Here is a 19,403-nt window from a genome sequence, read left to right as displayed (position 1 = left end):
GGAGCAGTAAAGGCCTGGGGAAGGGATCAGCCTCCATCCAGCTGACAGCAGCAGCCCTGGCTCTGAGCTGTCAGGTTTGGATTTTGTTCTTCCCATTATATATGGTCAGATAAGTAATAAAGAGTCAATCTTCTTTTTTGAAAAAAGAAAATATAGGGAGTTCCCTGGTGGCAGAGCAGGTTAAGGATCTGGTATTGTCACTGCTGTGGCTCAGGTTGCTGCTGCAGTGTGGGTTCAATCCCTGGTCTGGGAACTTCCACATGCCATGGCTGTGACCAAAAAAAAAAAAAAGGGGGGGGACACTACGGAAAGCTGCTTTTAAAACAATGAAAATCACTTATAATCCTATACCCAGACTTTGGCAGTATTTAGATTTTGGCAAGTATTTTGTTATTTTTTGAATTAAATTGTGTTATACAGTTGATAATATCTATAATGTTACATCCTGCCTGTTTCCTACCCATAAAACTGCAGAGTGGGAGTTCCCCTTGTGGCTCAGCAGAAATGAGCCCTGCTAGGATCCATGAGGATGTGGATTCGATCTCTGGCCTCGCTCAGTGGGTTAAGGATCTGGCATTGCCATGAGCTGTGATGTAGGCCACAGACGAAGCTTTGATCCCTTGTTACTGTGGCTGTGGCATATGCTGGCAGCTGCAGCTCCGATTAGACCCCTAGTGTGGGAACTTCCTTATGCCAAGGGCACAGCCCTAAAAGGACACACACGCAAAAAAAAAAAAAAAAAAAAACTACAGAGTGGGCTTTTTTCTACCTTGTTAAGCCATCTTTGAAAGCAATATTCTCGGAGGCTGGGCGTTTCCTGAGTGGCACTCTTCCCTCATACCCTCTCCTCTCTTGGTAGCAAGATGACGATTACCTGGCCACCTTGAAAGAGCTGGAAGCTACACTTCGGACCCAGAGCCTCTCTCTGGAGGTGATTCCCGAAGGGAAGATCATGAACAACACCTACTACCAAGAATGCCTCTTCTACCTGCATAACTACAGCACCAACCTGGCCATCATCAGCTTCTACGTGCGGCACAGCTGCCTCCGGGAGGCCCTGCTGCACCTCCTCCATAAGGTGGGACATGCAAACGTGGCACTGCTGGCTTGACCCACCTGACTTTCAGGGCTTTAACCCCCCCTTATACTTAACCCAGGGTTGAGCTATGAGACCACCTCTGGCACAGTCAGGTCCCAGTGGAAGATTCTGTCTAACCACATCACAGTTGGATGAGTGTGCATTAAGTCTTCACCTGAATCTCAGATTGCCCTTCTTCTCCTTTTTAATTTTTTTATTATAGTTGATTTACAGTGTTCTGTCAAATTCTTCTATACAGCAAAGTGACCCAGGCATACATCTATACACACTCTTTTTCTCATATTATTTTCTGTCATGCCCTATCATAAGTGATTGGATCCAGTTCCCTGTCTACACAGCAGGACCTCATTGCTTATCCATTCTAAATGTAATAGTTTGCGTCTATGAATTGCAAACTCCCCATCCATGCCATTCCCTCATCTTCCCCCTTGGCAACCACAAGTCTGAGCTTCATGTCGGTGAGTCTGTTTCTGTTCTGTAGATAGATTCATCTGTGCCATAGTTTAGATTCCACATATAAGTGATATCATACGGTACTTGTCTTTCTCTTTCTGACTTACTTCACTTAGTGTGAGACTCTCTCTTTCCATCCATGTTGCTGCAAGTGGCATTATTTTGTTCTTTTTTATGACTCAGTAGTATTCCAAGATTACCCTTCTGATTGTCAGTGACAGATGTTATCCCTTCTCCCCAAATGTATAGCAGAACCACATGATAGCTCAGAGCATGGTCTCTGGAATAAGATGCTTAGTGTGTGACTGTGGACAAATTGCTTAACCTCTCTGTTTCCACACACCTCCCACCTGCCCTGGGATCGTGTCCTGCTACTGACCCAGCTGCTCATCCACTCAGAGTTGTTACTGCAAAGGCCAGGAAGCACCCAAGGCACAGATCCTTTATTTGGGCCTCAAGAGTCTCATGGGATGAGAGTGTGCTCTCCTTTCCTCCCCACCTCACATCCTCTGCCCTCCTCTCACAGGAGGCCAAGGCACCCTGAAGTACAGTATTTCTTTGGAGCTATGGTTAAGCCAAGTCAGGACTTGGCTTGACCCTTTGGCCTTCCCTTTTTTATTGGAATATCCCATGAAAATTTTCTGAGGAATTGACCGATTCGTACAAAATTTCATATAAAATTAAAGGAATTCGACTTACACTTTAGTTTCGGTCTGCTGCCCTCATCCAAAATGGCAGCTAGTGAAAGCTTACAGATGGTAAACTTCTCAGCATTTCTCCAGGTGAGTCAACAGTACACAGAGTATGATAACTGTACCTGCTACAGGACAGTGAAAGGGCAATATTTTCATACTGCCATAGCTACTGTGTCTTAACTATTAATCGGCTCCCAATACCATCGTAAAAATTATATTATTTGGTGTTTAATTCCTAACCTTTTTCCTTTTCCTCGGTTTCCAAATGAGCTGTGAGGTGAAACTGCTTTACCCCACCCAGTTCTGTTTCTTCTAACTGATGACCAGTCCAGAGCGTTAAGCTGCTTACTTACTTATTTCGGTATAAGCTGACGACAGCACTGCCCCCGCTTTACATTAGTCAGAGCTAGGAGAAAAGTCTTCTTTTTATCTCTTGTAATCACAGCTACCCGTGAACTGAAATATCTTACCTTCTCAAGCAGGTGGGGAACAACAGGAAAAAAAGCAAAACAAAAAAACATTGTGCAAACTGACTAAATGCCAGAACATGGAAGATGTGGTGTTTCTAGCCCTATTCTTTGCTTTTTCACCACTTACCACCACACTATCCCAGAGTGGGCTTTTCAAAACATAATACATATTATTTATGTTATTCCTAATTCATGTTATTCCTGTTTCTCTAAAAGGTGGGTCCTTCATGGCCACAAGATGAAGTCCAGATTCCTTATGAGTACAGGACCCAGCAGGACCAGCTCCCCATATTTCTCCAGTTTATTCTCACTGCAAATCCTATCTGTGCTTTATAGTCCAGACCTGCTGGATTACTTAAATTTTCCTGCCTGTACCTTGCACTTTCTTATGTCCATGAGTCTGCACTGCTGATCACCCTGCCTAGAAGGCCAGACCCCTCCTTGTTTTCTTGAAACACTCCTGTTTATTCTTCCAGACCCTCTCTGTTGAGCCTTTACCTCTTCCTATAACCACCACTGTACCTAGAATATAGCTCTGTTATTGCATAAGAATCGCAACTGTTCATTTATAGTTGTGTTTTCCCACCTGGACCGAGGAGACCCATGTTTACCTTATCTGGTGTCTTAGGCCCTAGTGCTGGTTATGAATGAGTGAGTGGATAGATGAATGGATGAAACAGAAGCTCTTAAGGGGTCGCTCTCCTGAGGAATTCCAGCTTTCCAATGTAGCTGATCCCCCTGTTTCTTAAAATGTGTCTTACAACTTTTGGGTTAGGTTTAAGTTTTTAGGAAAAGCCAAAATTGGGAAAGGGGCCCTCACTCACCCCAGATGTTCTCAAAACCCAGGTCCCCTCCACTTTTAGACGGCTTGTGCCCAGTGCAAGGCCGGCATGGCTATCCCACCCTGAGTTTATAACCATCCTTTACTCCCCATTCCTTACTCCTAATCTAAAGTCTAAAGGGCCAGATGATTTTCTTTCTATGACGATGGAATGGGGGTTTATGACTCAGGGTCTCTGATGAACTTCAGAAGTGAGAGTATGAGTACATGTGTCTACTTTCCTGAGGCGTTGGTCCATGATGTTTCTCATGTATTCATTCATCCAAGAAATAGTTATCAAATAGCTAAGGACTATCTTGGGCACTAAAGTGACAACAGTGGGGGGAAAAAATCAGGCAAAAATAGCTGCTCTTACAAAACTTACATTATAATAGGGAGAGAGACAATAACAAAAATGAAATATGCAGTGTAGCTGGTGAGTAAAAAGAAAAAGTGGAAGAGAAGGAATGGGAAAATTGTGCAATTTTAGACAGGATGCCCAGGACGACATCTGAGGAAAGGCCTAGGAGGGGAGTGAACCATGTGGATTGTGGGGGATGTGGTCCAGGCTGAGAGCAAGCGCAAAGGCCAGGGTGGCTTGAGCAGAGTGAGCTGAGGAAAGGGTGGTGACAGGTAAAGTCAGAAAGCTAACAGGGACCAGATCATATAGGGCCTTATAGACATTATGAGGACTTGGGCTTTGTGCTGAGTGAGACGAAAAACCACTGGAAGATTTGGGGCAGAGTAGTCACATGATGTCTTTTAATGGAATCACTCAGGTTGATTGGTTGACATGAGATTTAACAAAAAAGAGGCAGGAGTGAAAGATGGTGGACCGGAGAGGAGACCCTTGCAGTCTTCCAGGCAAGTGGTTATGATGACTGGGCTAGGGTAGTGCATAGAAGGGGTGAGAAGTGGCCAGCTACATTCAGATACTCTGTATTTCGAGATGGAGACAAGAGAATTTGCTAATGACTTTTTTTTTTTTTTTTTTTGGCCACCACTGCAGCATGTCAAGTTCCCAGACCAGGGATCCAACCTGCGCCATAGCAGTAATGATGCCAGATCCTTAACCTCTAGGCCACCGGGGAGCTCCCACTAATGATCCTTAACTGCTAGGCCATCAGGGACTCCCCGCTAATGTTGGGGTATGAGTGAAAGATGGCTACAGTTTTTGGCCTGAACAAGTAGAAGAACAAAATTGCCATCTGAGAAAGGGAAGATTGTCGTACAGCAGATGAACAAGAAACAATCAAGAGTGCTGGAGTTCCAGTTGTGGCTCAGTGGGTTAAGAACCCGACTAGTATCCATGAGATGAGGGTTCGATCCCTGGCCCCACTCAGTGGGTTAAAGGATCCAGCATTGCTGTGCACTGTGGCGTAGGCCCCTAGCCTGGAAACTTCCATATGCCACAGGTTCAGCCCTAAAAAGCAAAAAAAAGTAAAAAGAAAAAAGAGTGCACTTTTAGATGTAATGTGTCCTAGATACCCAAGAGGACTTTTTGTGTCTACCATTGGATATAAGTTAAATATACCATGCTGGAGTTCAGAAGGAATGAACAGGCTGGAAATAGAAAATAATTATAGATGTAGTCAGCAAATAGATTTAAAGGCATGAGACTTACGAAATCAAAAGAGTAAAGAAAAGCAAACAGGTTTCTCAGCCCTGAGGAGCTAGGGAGGAATCAGCAAAGGAGACTGAGCAGGAATAGCCAGAGAACTAGGAAGAAAACCTGGTGGGCGTGGTGTCCTGGGAGCCAAATAAAGAAAAATATTTGGAGTTTCCGTCATGGCTCAGCGGAAATGAATCTGACTAGAATCCGTGAGGACGAAGGTTCGATCCCTGGCCTCACTCAGTGGGTTAAGGATCCGGCGTTGCCATGAGCTGTGGTGTAGGTCGCAGACTTGGCTTGGATCTGGCGTTGCTGTGGCTGTGGTGTAGGCCAGCAGCTATAGCTCTGATTCGACCCCTAGCCTAGGGACCTCCATATGCCTTGGGTGCAGCCCTAAAAAGAAAAAGAAAAAAGAAAAGAAAAGAAAAATCTTCAAGGAAGAAGCCATCAGCTGTATGAAAAGCTGTTGATAGAGCAAGTGGAAAACAAGGATGAGGCATTTTAGAGTTAGCAACATAGAGATCATTGGTGACCTAAGGGGCAGTTTTAATGGAGTCATAGATGTGAAAGCTAATTGAGAGTGGGTTCAGGAGACAATCACCAAAGATAAACTAGAGACAGGGAGTGTAAATAACTCCATCAGCTTTTCTGTACAGGGAAGGAGAGAAGAGGAGTCGTCACTGAGGTAAGATTCTCAAAGGGAGCTCCCTGTGACACATGAAAGGTTAAGAAGCACTGCTGCAGGAGGATCCTGAAGGAGTGTGAGCGGAAGGGAGCTCAGGATGGGTCCCCGACAGTGCCAGGACCAGGCTGCAGACTTCCGACCCTTTGGAGTTTCCATGGTGGCTCAGTGGGTTAAGGATCCAATATTGCTGCAAGCTGCAGCATAGGTTCAGATGCAGCTCTGATTTGACTCCTGGCCTGGGAACTTCCATGTGCCACAAGTACGGCTATTAAAAAAAAAAAAGAAGAAGAAAAGGGCTTTCAACTCTGCCTTTTTGCCTTGCCCTCCTCCAGGAGAGTCCCCCAGAAGTCTTCATAGAAGGCATTTTCCAGCCAAGCTACAAAAGTGGGAAGCTACACGTGTTAGAAAACTTGCTGGAATCCATCGATCCAACCTTAGAAAGCTGGGGGAAGTACTTGATTGCGGCCTGCCAGCATTTACAGAAGAAGAGCTACTACCACGTTCTGTATGAGCTGCAGCAGTTTATGAAGGTAAGAGCAGCCCCATCCTGCCTTCTGCCTCTGTCACTGTTGCCGTGCCACACAAGGAGACTGCGCGAGATGACGGAACGAGATGGTCGTTTGGCCCTCAGCCTTGCTCCTTGACTAAGGCTTCGGCAAATGCATGTTGCTCTCTAGCATTCTTTTTTTTTTTTTTTTTTTTGCCTTTTCTAGGGCTGCTCCCTTGGCATATGGAGGTTCCCAGGCTAGGAGTCTAATCAGAGCAGTAGCCGCCGGCCTACACCAGGGCCACAGCAACTCGGGATCCGAGCCGCGTCTGCGACCTACACCACAGCTCACGGCAATGCCGGATCCTTAACCCACTAAGCAAGGCCAGGGATCGAACCCACAACCTTATGGTTCCTAGTCGGATTCGTTAACCCCTGCACCACGACGGGAACTCCGCTCTCTAGCATTCTTAAATAATATCAGGATTTCCATCCTCATCCTGAAGGGGTAGACTTCACTCTTGTCAGCAGTGGCAGTCTTCAGAAATCAAGGATGTACAGGTGAAAAAGAGGGACATGGAGGTTTCCAGATGTACGTGCAGCATGAATGCAGATTTCATACGGAACGACGGGGGAGTGAGGGTGTGTAGAAAGAGCCCTGAAGGGAGAGGGGTCCGTGTCACTCCCCATCTGTCTGAGGGTGGCCAACACTCAGTCACAGAGAAAGTGAATTATTCAGTGCCAGAGTAAGAGGGAAGGCAAGCTGGATGGAGAACCAGAAGTCTCCTGCTTAAAGATCTCCTCTGGGGTGGACTAGTGTCCTTCCTTCCCAAGAGCCAGCCAGCCTGTTCTCTTTTGGATCTCCTGGGCCTCGGTGTGAAGGATACAATGAGCAGGACAGCTGGTGATGGGAGTGGGTGTGGCAACCAGGCTTCGTGGGTGGGAATCCGATCAGAATTCTCCTCACACCCCTTCCACATCCCTGATTTCTTTTGATCTGAACGTTCACTTTCCTCTTCCAGGACCAAGTCCGAGCCGCCATGACCTGTATCCGGTTCTTCACCCACAAAGCGAAGACATACACAGAGCTGGGAGAGAAGCTCTCGTGGCTGCTCAAGGCCAAGGACCACCTGAAGATCTACCTCCAAGAAACCTCCCGCCGCACGGGAAGGAAGAAAACCACCTTCTTCCGAAAGAAGATGACCGCAGCTGATGTGTCAAAGTAGCTCGGGGTTCAGGGAACAGGGCGGGGCAGAAAGGCTGGGACCAAGGGTCTGTCAGTGATGAAACTGCCCTTAACCATCTCTGGGCCCTCAGGAAACACACACACACGCACATGGAACAGAAATCATTATGGGGAGTTCTCTTGGTGGCTCAGCAATTAATGAACCCCACTGTGGAGTTCCCGTCGTGGCGCAGGGGTTAACAAATCTGACTAGGAACCATGAGGTTGCAGGTTCGATCCCTGCCCTTGCTCAGTGGGTTAAGGATCCGGCACTGCCGTGAGCTCTGGTGTAGGTCACAGACACGGCTTGGATCCCGCATTGCTGTGGCTGTGGTGTAGGCCTGTGGCTACAGCTCTGATTAGACCCCTAGCCTGGGAACTTCTATATGCCACTAGCGCGGCCCAAAAAAAAAAAAAAAAAAAATGGAGTCATTCCTGGATGACTGTCTGATACAAGCCAGTCTTGAATGCCTCCAGAGGAGCTTGTAAGAGGAGAGCGGGGCCTGGCATCATGAGACTAAACCCCAAACCCTTACAAGAGGCAGAAGAGGTCCTGCATGGTCTGGGCCCTGCCCGTGTCTCCATGTCACCTCACGCTGCTTCCTTGTGGCACATCAGGCACCCCAAGTCCTTCCCTCCTGTCAGCCTTCATGCCTGCCGAGCCCTCAGTGCGGACACATCTGAAGGAGATGCTCTCCCACTACCATTTATCTCTTCATAGTCCCAAGCGCTAGCTCCTGTGTGTGTGTTCGTTATTCCCCACTCTCTGACCTCTGAACTCTGGAGGGCAGGGTTCATGTCCCCCTCGACCGCCCTCTCCTGTGTCAGCAGCACGATGTGCTCTGAAAATGCCTCCTGCCCATTTTTGTCTTGTCACAATTGCTCAGAGGGCACCTTGGCTCCCATCTGGCCCACCACATCCTTTCTTTCACCTTCTGCGGTGCCATCCTATTGTGACTCCTCCGTCCCCCCGGCCCCAGTCACCCCTGAGGCTGGACCGTGCGTCTCCTGTCACCACAGGCACATGAACACACTTCAGCTGCAGATGGAAGTGACCAGGTTCTTACATCGCTGTGAAAGTGCTGGGACCTCTCAGGTCACCTCCTTGCCTCTGCCAACCCTGTTTGGAAACAACCACATGAAAATGGATGTTGCCTGCAAGGTAGGCCTGATGTCGCAGGACTCCCCCCTCCCCTCCCCCATAGGCTGATCTCTTCCAGAACCTGTATCATAGTTGCAGTCACCTAGTTCTTCTTCCAGTATGTGTGATGGCTGCTGAACATGAGCCACAGCGATGGAGTCCGTTTGGTTCACTCTTGTCTCTCCCGTGCCCACATTCCATAGAGTCTCCACAAATATTAGTTGAAGAAATGAGTAAATGGGAGCCTCGTTCTTGTTGGAGGGGCTGCTGCAGTAAGCCTGGCTCCTCACAGCGTGTGTCCCTCCCCTTTCCAGGTCATGCTAGGAGGGAAAAACGTAGAAGATGGTTTTGGAATTGCATTCCGCGTCCTGCAGGTATGACTCAGATTACTCTGGATTATACCAGGGGTGATGGGCACGTGACCGGGGTTCTGTGCGGGATTATTCTTCAGAAAGTGTTTATCGCGAGGAAAGCAGATTTACGCATGCATCAAGAATGCAGGCAACAAGGTGGCTGTTACAGAACTGGGTCAAATTCGAGGTCATGGGCCACTTTGCCAAAAGCCATGCGGCCAATGACAAATTCATCAAAATCTATCAAAGAAATACCAGAAAGCCGGTCTAGAGCAGCTCTGCGTAGCTGTGCTCCTGGCGGGGAAGCGTGACTGGGGGTGGGGTCCCGTTCAGCAGAAGTGGCCACTGGCAGCCAGGGCTGCCCCTCTGTCCTCCATCCCCCCGTGACCCAGACTCAAGGAGGACATCTGTCCCTCGTGATGAGAGGACACAGGTACAGCTATGGCCCTGGAGCAGAGCACTGAAACCATGAGAAGCAGAGTCTCTCCAAATCACCCCCCACCACACAGTGACATTCGGGTACTGTGAGGCCCGTCACAGGCAGGGTCTTAACACATTGTGCTGCTCCAGGATCTGAGGCTTAATGAACGAGTCAACCTGACAGATTTCTTTCTTCCCACCTGTTTTCTGTGTTGGATAAAGCTCTCCTTCGCTGGGCAGACAGAGCAATAGCTCTTCCCAGACCCCAAGGCAACAGATTGTTTATCCCATAGTTTCTAGCCAATCAGTCTTTTGTTGACGTGATGAGCCCCCAGGGCATCTCTTAACAGAGCACCAAAGGTCCGAGGCGGCCAGTATCAGCCCCCAACATCCTTTTTCCAAGAGAAAGGTGACTCATTACAGAATGAACTGGACTTGGGATTTTTTTTTTTTTTTGGCTGCACCAGCGTATGGAGGTTCTCAGGCTAGGGATCAGATCGGAGCTGTAGCTGCTGACCTACACCACAGCTACAACAACACGAGATCCAAGCCACGTCTACAACATACACCGCAGCTCATGGCAATGCCAGATCCTTGACCCACTGAGTGGCCAGGGATCAGACCCCCATCTTCATGGATGCTGGTTGGGTTCTTAACCCACTGAGCCACAATAAGAACTCTTAAACTTGGGAATTTGATTCGAATATTTTCAGAAAGTGACATGGCAGTGAGTGAGATGTAGCAGTTTAAGTACCAAAATTATGATTTTTTTATGGTTGCTTCCTAAATGTCTGCCACACTCCAAAAGAGGAACATTTTGCTTATTTTTCATTTACATATGTTTTCTGTTGGCACTGCAGTCAACATGGTTTTTCTAGGAGTTCCCTAGTGGCATGGTGGTTGGGGGATCTGGCATTGTCACTACTGTGGTGGACAGGTTTGATCCCTGGCCTGGGAACTTCCAAATGCCATGGGTTCAGCCAAAAAGAAAAACCAAAAAAAAAAAAAAAAAAAAAAAAAATACAGCCTACCTACCCCAAGCCCAGTGGGAGCTCTGTGAATGTTTCCTTCCTTCCCTCTGTTGAGGTCCCTGCCTCCCTACGCCCATCACCCCATGTTCTGTTCTAGGACTTCCAGCTGGATGCTGCCACGACCTACTGCAGAGCAGCCCGGCAGCTGGTGGAGAGGGAGAAGTACGGTGAGATCCGCCAGCTGCTCAAATGCGTCAGCGAATCGGGCATGGCGGCCAAGAGCGACGGGGACACCATCCTGCTCAACTGCTTGGAAGCCTTCAAGCGAATCCCACCGCAGGTGCGCTCACTCCCGGACCTCTTGGCTCCTCCATCTCTTTTAGGGTCTTCAGGTCCCCCTCTCTATTTCCTCTTCCCCATGATGTACCTGGAGCTCTACAAGGTCCCTCTGTCCCTCTGATGCCTCTGTAATAATGGCCTCCCTCTCATCAACCCTTCCCTGGCCAGAAAATTCCTGGTGAGAACCTCTGTATCTGGAAGCTATCCCGCAGCACCCCATTGTCTCATGTTATTGGCCCCCAGAAGCATCTGCAGACCGACAGAGTTGAGTTTCTCCCTGTGACTGTAGATCATGGGCGTGCAGGTGGCCTTGGATGCATGTCACCTGCACATCTGTCCCCTGATGGCTTCTTTGTGGGATGAACACAGCTACATCCATGCCTGTTTGCTGTTTCTTTTCAGGTTCCCATGCTTAGTGCTATCATTAGATTTCCTCTGTGGCTCTTATGGGAGAAGTTGGGTTTTTAAAGAAGGGTCGGCCAGGCCTCCCCACCCAGGGTCAGGATGGCTGGGCTGAGACTGGCTGGGCCCTGGCTCCCACTCTTCTCACGACCACTGTGTCTGTGTTCTGCACAGGAGCTGGAGGGCCTGATCCAGGCGATACACAATGATGACAACAAGGTAAGCAGAACTGCCTCCTTGCTGGGTGGTGCTCAGGATCAGTGCTTTGCACTTGCCTTTTCATCTTCATTCCTTGCTCCCCACAACGGTGCCTTGCAAAGGGCACCTCAGCCTCTTTGTTATCCAGAGGTGGAGCTGGGACCCGGAGGGAAGGAGCAGGTGGGAGACACGAGAACGCTGACCACACAAGCCTGTGCCTTCCCATTTCTTGATCCCCAAGACACATGTGTCCCAGGCTGCCCTAGAATCTGCATTTGCTGTGGCAGGTTTGTCTCAGAGCCCTAGGAAATCCTCACTTCCATCTTCAGGTTGACTCACTGAATGAGATTCTCGGAGTGAGCCTGCATCTCTGTCCTGGAGGAACAGGGTACCTTCTGCAGTAAAGGGGAAAAAAAAAAAAAAAAAAAAACAACTCTTTATGCAACAGTGTCCACTGGTGCCTCAGTCTCCAGAACAGGTCTTTCCCTTGATGCCTGCAAGCTCTCCCTGTTGAGTAGGTAATTAGTGAACCTTTATGAGGAGTGCCAGCTGGAATAAAAGTATGCCTAGCTGCTCCTATGCGTGGCTCACCACAGGCTCGAACCACCTGCCATCTGGAGGAAGGTCCATGGGCCAAGAGAGGCCTGAGAAGAACAAGCCAGACCACCCTGGCCGCTAGCCGTGGAATGATCTGGCTGCTGAGTCCTTGAGAAGATTATCGTTAGGCAGGCAGCTTCCCATGCAGCCACATTGCCGCTCCCCATGGCGGTATTGCTAATCCCAGGACTGGATCTGCAGACGTTTTTTTCCACTGGAGAGTTTAGGGAGAACACGCTCTTAACATTTCTTCATTGAATTCTGCAACATCCTGGTGAGATCCCGCAGAAGGGATGGAATTCTGGCATCCTCACATGTGGAAAATTACACTTCTGGAATCAGAATGAAAACCCAGCAACCAGGCCAGAAACCCAGGCTCCCTGATTCTCAGACTATGGTTCTTTTTCCAAGCCTGTGGTAGGCTTCCAACTCAGTAGGTAGAGGCTTTGCCCCTGGAAAAATGGGGCTAAAACCTAGATTGTTGTTAATACTTTTTCAAGTTTTTCCTCTCAGCAGCTTTTCTGACACACCTAAGTGATCTCAGGCCACAAGATCTTGCCCCCCAAAAACAACTTCATTCAATTTGTAGTCCAGACTTTCTTAAAAAATACCCACCTCCTCCTCTAGGTGGGAGTTTTGCCTGCCTACTTGTGATGTTCTGTTTAATGTGTGCTGGTGGCAAGTGGAGCTGAAGGCCTGGGTGAGAGCAAATATTTTGGGCAACAGATAGAACACCAACTTGATCCCTTCAGTGAGCTCAGAATGTGGAGTTCCCACTGTGGCACAGTGGGTTAATGATCAGGCTTGTCTCTGTGGCAGAGCTGGTTCGATCCCAAGCCCAGTGCAGTAACTTAAGGATCCGGCGTTGCTGCAGCTGTGGCGTATGTGGCGTAGGTTGCAGCTTTGACTTAGATTCAGTCCCTGGCCTGGGAGTTTCCATATACCACAAGTGTGGTCATTAAAAAAAGAAAGAAAAAAGCATGCCAGGCATTTCACTGTAGGAGATTATCTGTAATTGAGCTTGGGAAAGGAAGACTTTAGTGACAAGGCAAAAAGGAAGATGAAGCATTGATACATGAAGAGAGGAGTCCCCTCCATCCACCAGGAGGACTGTCATGGCAGAAAGACAGCTAGTGGGAGCTCAGCGGCAGCTCACCAGGGCCTTGCTGTTCACTGGCAGGTGGCCTGTAACACTGACACCAGGGAGGTACTGGTGAGGTGGGGGCCAGGGAAGGAAGGGGCTCTTGTCTCCACCAAGCTGGGCATTTGTCTAGAATGCAGGAAACTGAGCTGCCTCTGATCCAAACAGCAAGTCAAGTCATCCTGGGCTTAGGCCTTCATGAGGCCTTTTCTAATTGTGAGGATGTGTTGTCTTCCCCACATTTCTTATTAAAAGAGTTTTCATCCAGCAGGTTGAAAACAAAAATAGAGAAGGGGGCTCTGTGTGCCCATTCATTCATTCATTCAATTCATTCATTCATTCATTCATTGCTTTCATGCATATTCAGCGAACACTTCACGCTAGCCCCTGCGCTAGGCACCAGGGTTACAAGGGGGAGAGAGGGCAGACCCGCTTCCTGCCTCTCTGGTCAAGGAGGCAGCCATCAATCAAGTAATCACCCAAATAACTGTAAAACCAGTTTGTGGGCAGTGAAGCCAGGAGGAAGCTGGAGAGCCCAGGAGAGTGAGGAGGAAGGCCTTGGAGTGACAGAGGCCAGACTCTGCCTACCTGTCTGCCTTCTTTTCGAAACCCTTAGCTTATGGGTAATAACTTTTTACATTAAAATAATACAGTATAGTAACTTCATGTCCAGAATATTTAAGGAGTGGCTGTGGTTAACAAATCCGACTAGGAACCATGAGGTTGTGGGTTCGATCCTCGCCCACTGGGTTAAGGATCCGGAGTTGCTGTGAGCTGTGGTATGGGTCGCAGACGAGGCTCAGATCCTGCGTTGCTGTTGCTTTGATGTAGGCTGGTGGCTACAGCTCCAATTAGGCCCCTAGCCTGGGAACCTCCACATGCCGTGGGAGCAGCTCAAGAAAAGACAAAAAGACAAAAAAAAAAGAGTGGCTGTGGAGTTCCCATTGTGGCACAGTGGTTAACAATCTGACTAGGAACCATGAGGTGGCACTGGGTTGAGGATCTGGGCCCACTGGGTTGAGGATCTGGCGTTGCCGTGAGCTGTGGTGTAGGTCGCAGATATGGCTCGGATCCCGCATTGCTGTGGCTCTGGCGTAGATGGCAGCTATAGCTCCAATTCAACCCCTAGCCTGGGAACCTCCATGTGCCACGGGAGCGGCCTTAGAAAAGACCAAAAAAAGACCAAAAAAATTTAAAAAAAAAAAAAAGAGTGGCTGTAATGCAGTAAGGCACCACCTCGTCTGCCTGAGCTCTGTGCCCATGGGTGACTTGTCAGTGACAGTTTCCTTTCCACCGTCTTACCCCCAACTGCCAGGTTCAGGCGTACCTGACGTGTTGCAAACTGCGTTCTGCCTACTTGATTGCCGTGAAGCAGGAGCACTCTCGGGCCGCAGTCCTTGTCCAGCAGGTGCAGCAGGCCGCCAAGAGCAGCGGGGATGCCGTAGTGCAAGACATCTGCTCCCAGTGGCTTCTGACGAGCCACAGCCGGGGTGCCCACAGCTCAGGCTCCAGGAAGTGACCCTGGGCCGCTGGGCCTGAGGACTGTGGGTCGGGAGTGATGGACCTGATCCCAGGTCTTTCGTCCTGGGGGACGGGACTTCCCTGGCTTTAACCCAAGTCAGAAAGAGCTGGATTGGACCCAACTTGCCGCCTTGGGCAAGACAGGACCTTTCACGCAAGTGCCATGTTTCTGTAAGATTGTGGAATCTGTGTGTGTGTCTGGAGACGGCCAGTCCTTTCTACCTCAGAGTGAGTGCGTGTGTGTGCATGGTCCTGTGCACACGTGTTTACACCCAAGCATTTCCGAACAAATGAAATTCTCCCCCACTGGAAAGAGGCACTTTACTTTAGACTTCTGCCCACCTGAAAACTTTCCTGCGTTTTTGGTTCTTAACCCGGGTTCATCCTATTTGTACACAGCCCCTCTGTGCGAAGACGTCCCAGGAGCCCCGCCTGACGGGAAGGGATTTACAGAGGATCATTGAGCACCATCTGAAAGGTGGCCTCTTTTTCCTTCTTTCCCTTCCCAGAATTCAGAGATGGCTTTGGGGCCATCTGAGGAATAAAGCCGTTCTGCGTTTCTCTCCTCTCACAAGCACAAGAGTCACCATGAGTCTTTGGAAGGTAGCATGATCCGAAGGGCCCTCGGGTGCTGGCATCTGAAGGCCAGGGCCACCCGATCACATGGTTGTGTATGGAGCGCCACACACACACGGGCAGGAAGGGTAGCTATGCATTTATCCGCAGGGAGAGAAAGGTGACAGGATTGCAGGAGGACTGTTTGCAAGCACGGTTCTGGCTTTTGTGAATATTCGTGCCGCAGAGTGAGAGGACGCAGCTTCCTCTTGGAGAGTCTGGGGAGAGAAACTAGCCAAGATCTGGGACTGAATGGCTAGATGTTGCCTATTTGAGTTACAGTCCTAATCGTGCCCCTTACATTGGTTAGGAAGTCACTCGCTCTTCCCTCCTGCTTCTCTTCAGGACGGCAGGATGGATACGCAGAGACCCAGCGTCACTGAGAAAGCAGTGCACTTCTTTGTCTTAACAAAGTGTGTCGAGAGTTCTCTTTGAAGTTGGGCCCAGAGACAAGAGTTCAATAAGGAATTAATGAAATAGGTCACATCTGGCTGGTGGGAAACTAGGTGAAGTGCTCCTTTATTTGATATTCACTGGCCTGGCTTCCCACCCGAGATGTGACAACGTTTTAGAAAAGGTCTGCTGGGAGTTCCCATTGTGGCTCAGCGGTAACAAACCCAACTAATATCCATGAGGATGCGGGTTCGATCCCTGGCCTTGCTCAGTGGGTTAAGGATCCGGCGTTCCCATGAGCTGTGGTATAGGTTGAAGATACCGCTCCAATCCCACGTTACTGTGGCTGTGGTGTAGGCTGGCAGCTGTAGCTCCTATTAGACCCCTAGCCTGAAACCCTCCATATGCCGCACCACGCCTCCCCCGCCACCCCCGCAAAAAAAAAGAAGGAAGGAAAGAAAGAAAAGACAAGGCCTGCTGTATTTCATGACTTGGTTTTGCAAGTAAGGGGTGTGAGGAAAACTCTGCAGCTGTGAGCCTCCCACCAGCCAGAGCTCAGCCTGTTGATCTCACTTTTGCTCTTGAGAGAAAGGAGCTAAAACCCAAGTTAGTATCTCTGGTGCTTAGAAACCCTGTGGATTTCCCTCTGAACCAAGTTTTTTAAATAGTAAAATAGACGACTATATGACCATCTGTCAGATTCAAAGTTTTGGACCTGTTAGGAGAGAGACTACAAAGAAAATTCTAGACCCTTTTATGGGAAAGTTTGACACGTGGCTTTTCCCTCCTTGAGTCATAGGATGCATCCGTCTCCCAGGAAATATTCCCTGGCACCTGCTTGCCCTTCTGAGTCTGCCCTTTTTGCACTGAACATAAGCACTTTATACGAATGGGTTGCAAAGTGTACAGCCCTTAATTTGGGATGTTAAGATCAGATTTTCCTGACTTTTTCCTCAAACTGACAACCATAGACTGACATAAGGTGAGGCTTCAGGGCTTTGAACATCAGGCTGTGGTCTCCAGCAAAAAACAAAAAGAAACCAAACTAATGTACATGATGAAGGGTTGAATGTTTTCCTGCAAGCAAGCCACAATAAAGTGTTCTACAAGTTCTTGGCTTCATGGCTTCATTGTGCTATCTCGCATTTATCTTTCTCTTCCTTTATGCCTTGTGGTCTGTGTGGAGAGAAAAGGTGGTGGGGAAAAAGCAGGTGGCCTTTAACTCTTGAACTTCTCCAAATGATTCCCATCATAATTTATGACTCTTCCTAAGTTAGAATTTATCTCAAGTCTCCTATGTTTTAAAAAACATTAGTGGGAGTTCCTGCCATGGCTCATCAATAATGAACCGACTAGTATCCATGAGAATGTGGGTTCGATCCCGGGCCTTGTTCACTGGGTTAAAGATCCGGCGTTCCTATCAGCTGTGGTGTAGGTCGCAGACTGGCTCAGATCCCGTGTTGCCATGGATGTTGCCCTAAAAAGACAAAAAGAAAAAGTTGGGTTAGTTTCAGGTGTGCAGCAAAGTAAATCAGGTTTACATGTACATATGTCCATTCTTTTTCAGATGCTTTTCCTGTATAGGTCATTCCACAGTATTGGGTAGATTATCCTATGCTGTACAGTAGGTCCTTGTTCTATGTATCTTTTTAATATCAGCCAAATTGTGACTCTTTGAAACTAGGTGTAAGGCTTTTAGGGAAAGTAGAATTCAAATTTGGCTTCAGTCGTATTCTCGCCACCCTCTTACAGCACGTGTTTGTGGTATGATAACTTGAGCCGTGGACGGTAGCATTGCTGCCGTTATCTTTCCCCAGAAACACGGTCTCATTTGGTTTCTCATTTGAAAAAAAAAAATAGACAAAACTTCAAAAACAAACACAACAAACAAAAAAGTGTAATGATGCAAGTAGACCTGAAAACCACCTGTTTGGAATCTGGCACAAAGATGTGTCACAACAAAGAAAACAAACACCCAACCTAAATCTAGGCTAGAGGGCATTGACCATGTTTAGAAACCTGAGATGCTCCAAATTTACCCGTTACCTTCAGAGTTTCAGCAAAGTAGATCAGAAGGTATCAGACGCTTCATACTCAAGCAGCTAAATATCAGTTGTCACCATGACCCTGAGGAAAATGGTCTGTTGTAGGTCCTTCCTCCTCCCCACTTCCACAGTAATAATGTTCACTAACCCATCCTTGGAACCTCCAACTCTTCTGCAACAAATTTATTCAACATCTGGTTACCAAATGCCTTCTTGGGTGGTGTGCTTTCTGCTCCCTGTTTTTTCAGGCTATTATTTCTGCTAGGAACCCTTCTTTCACCACCTCCATCACCCCCGAGCTCCAGTCTACTCTTATCAAAACGCTTTCCTCAAGCCCATTTCAAGTTTTTTCCACAAATTATTTGCTAGTCTGGGTTTACTTCCTCTTCATCACACCAAAGGGCTAGAATTCTTCAAGGTCTATTTTTTTTTTTTTTTTGTCTTTTGTCTTTTTTTAGGGCTGCACCCGAGGCATATGGAGGTTCCCAGGCTAGGGGTCTAATCAGAGCTGTAGCCACTGGCCTACACCACAGCTGCAGCAATGCCGGATCCTACACCACAGGTCACAGCAACACCAGACCCTTAACCCACTGAGCGAGGCCAGGGATCGAACCCACAACCTCATGGTTCCTAGTCGGATTCGTTTCCACTGCGCCACGACGGGAACTCCTTCAAGGTCTTATCCAGATTCTCTGCCATACAATCCCATAGCTTCAGCAGTCACCTTGATTGGCTGTGTTCTAAACCAAATTTGTCCTTTAACTTTTTTCCACATCAGATCCACCTTTTGATTACTTTCTGGAATTCACCCAGATGGCTGGCCTGCCCCTGAAAATATTAGCATCTCCTAAATAGAACGCATCTTATTCTACCCTCACACCTAATCTTCCTCCTTCAGTGAATATTAGTATCTATTAATGAATGCTATTATTACTCTTGTGCTTGCTGCCTGGGTTAGAAGCCTCAGGTTCTTTGTATTGACTTCCTTTTTAAAATTTTTTTATTATAGTTGATTTACAATGTTCTGTCAATTTCTGTTGTACAGCAAAGTGACCCAGTCATAGATCTATACACACTCTTCTCACACTGTCTTCTATCATGTTCTATCAGAAGTGATTGAATATAGCTCCCTGTGCTATACAGCAGGGCCTCATTGCTTATCATTCTAAATGTAATAGTTTTATTTGTTTATTTATTTACTTATTTTTCTTTTTAGGGTCACACCTGCAACATACGGAAGTTCCCAGGCTAGGGGTCGAATCAGAGCTATAGCTGCCAGCCTATACCACAGCCACTGCAACACAGGGTCCAAGCGCCGTCTGTGACCTACACCACATCTCACAGGATCGCTGGATCCTTAACCCACTGAGCTAGGCCAGGGATCAAACCCATGTCCTCATGGACCCTCGTCGGGTTCAATACTGCTGAGCCATGGCAGGAGCTCCTTATTTTTTTTTTAATATAGTTGATTTACAATGTTTGTATTGACTTTCTTGTCTCTCTTCATTCAACATTCAAGTTCCTACCTTGCCTCAAGCATATATCCAGTTGAAAGCCAAGATCTATCATCCTGTCTCCCAGTTGAAGAACCCACTCCTTCCACTTCACCATCTTACTTCCGGTCTTTGTCATTTCCTCCCCTGACTGTTACAGAAGGCTCTTCACCTCAAACACCTATCCAAAAGTTGCACCTCCTACCAACTCCATATTAACAAATAATA

At 47.9% G+C, this 19,403-nt stretch overlaps 1 protein-coding gene across 1 annotated transcript in view; it reads left to right on the top strand.

The window, feature by feature from the left end:
- ZFYVE26 (zinc finger FYVE-type containing 26) overlaps positions 1 to 16,755 on the top strand; it is a 72,037-nt gene extending 55,282 nt beyond the window's left edge. The window contains 8 exon segments of the mRNA XM_021099396.1: positions 860 to 1,078; positions 6,167 to 6,364; positions 7,344 to 7,543; positions 8,567 to 8,708; positions 9,002 to 9,061; positions 10,589 to 10,771; positions 11,347 to 11,391; positions 14,424 to 16,755. Of these exon segments, the coding sequence (XP_020955055.1) occupies positions 860 to 1,078; positions 6,167 to 6,364; positions 7,344 to 7,543; positions 8,567 to 8,708; positions 9,002 to 9,061; positions 10,589 to 10,771; positions 11,347 to 11,391; positions 14,424 to 14,627 (1,251 nt within the window). The 3' untranslated portion in view covers positions 14,628 to 16,755.

The sequence above is a fragment of the Sus scrofa genome, chromosome 7 (assembly GCF_000003025.6).
Source record: "Sus scrofa isolate TJ Tabasco breed Duroc chromosome 7, Sscrofa11.1, whole genome shotgun sequence".
In the NCBI taxonomy this organism is placed as follows: domain Eukaryota; kingdom Metazoa; phylum Chordata; class Mammalia; order Artiodactyla; family Suidae; genus Sus; species Sus scrofa.
Note: the sequence above shows the minus strand (reverse complement) of the source record. Positions and strands in the feature narration are given on the sequence as shown.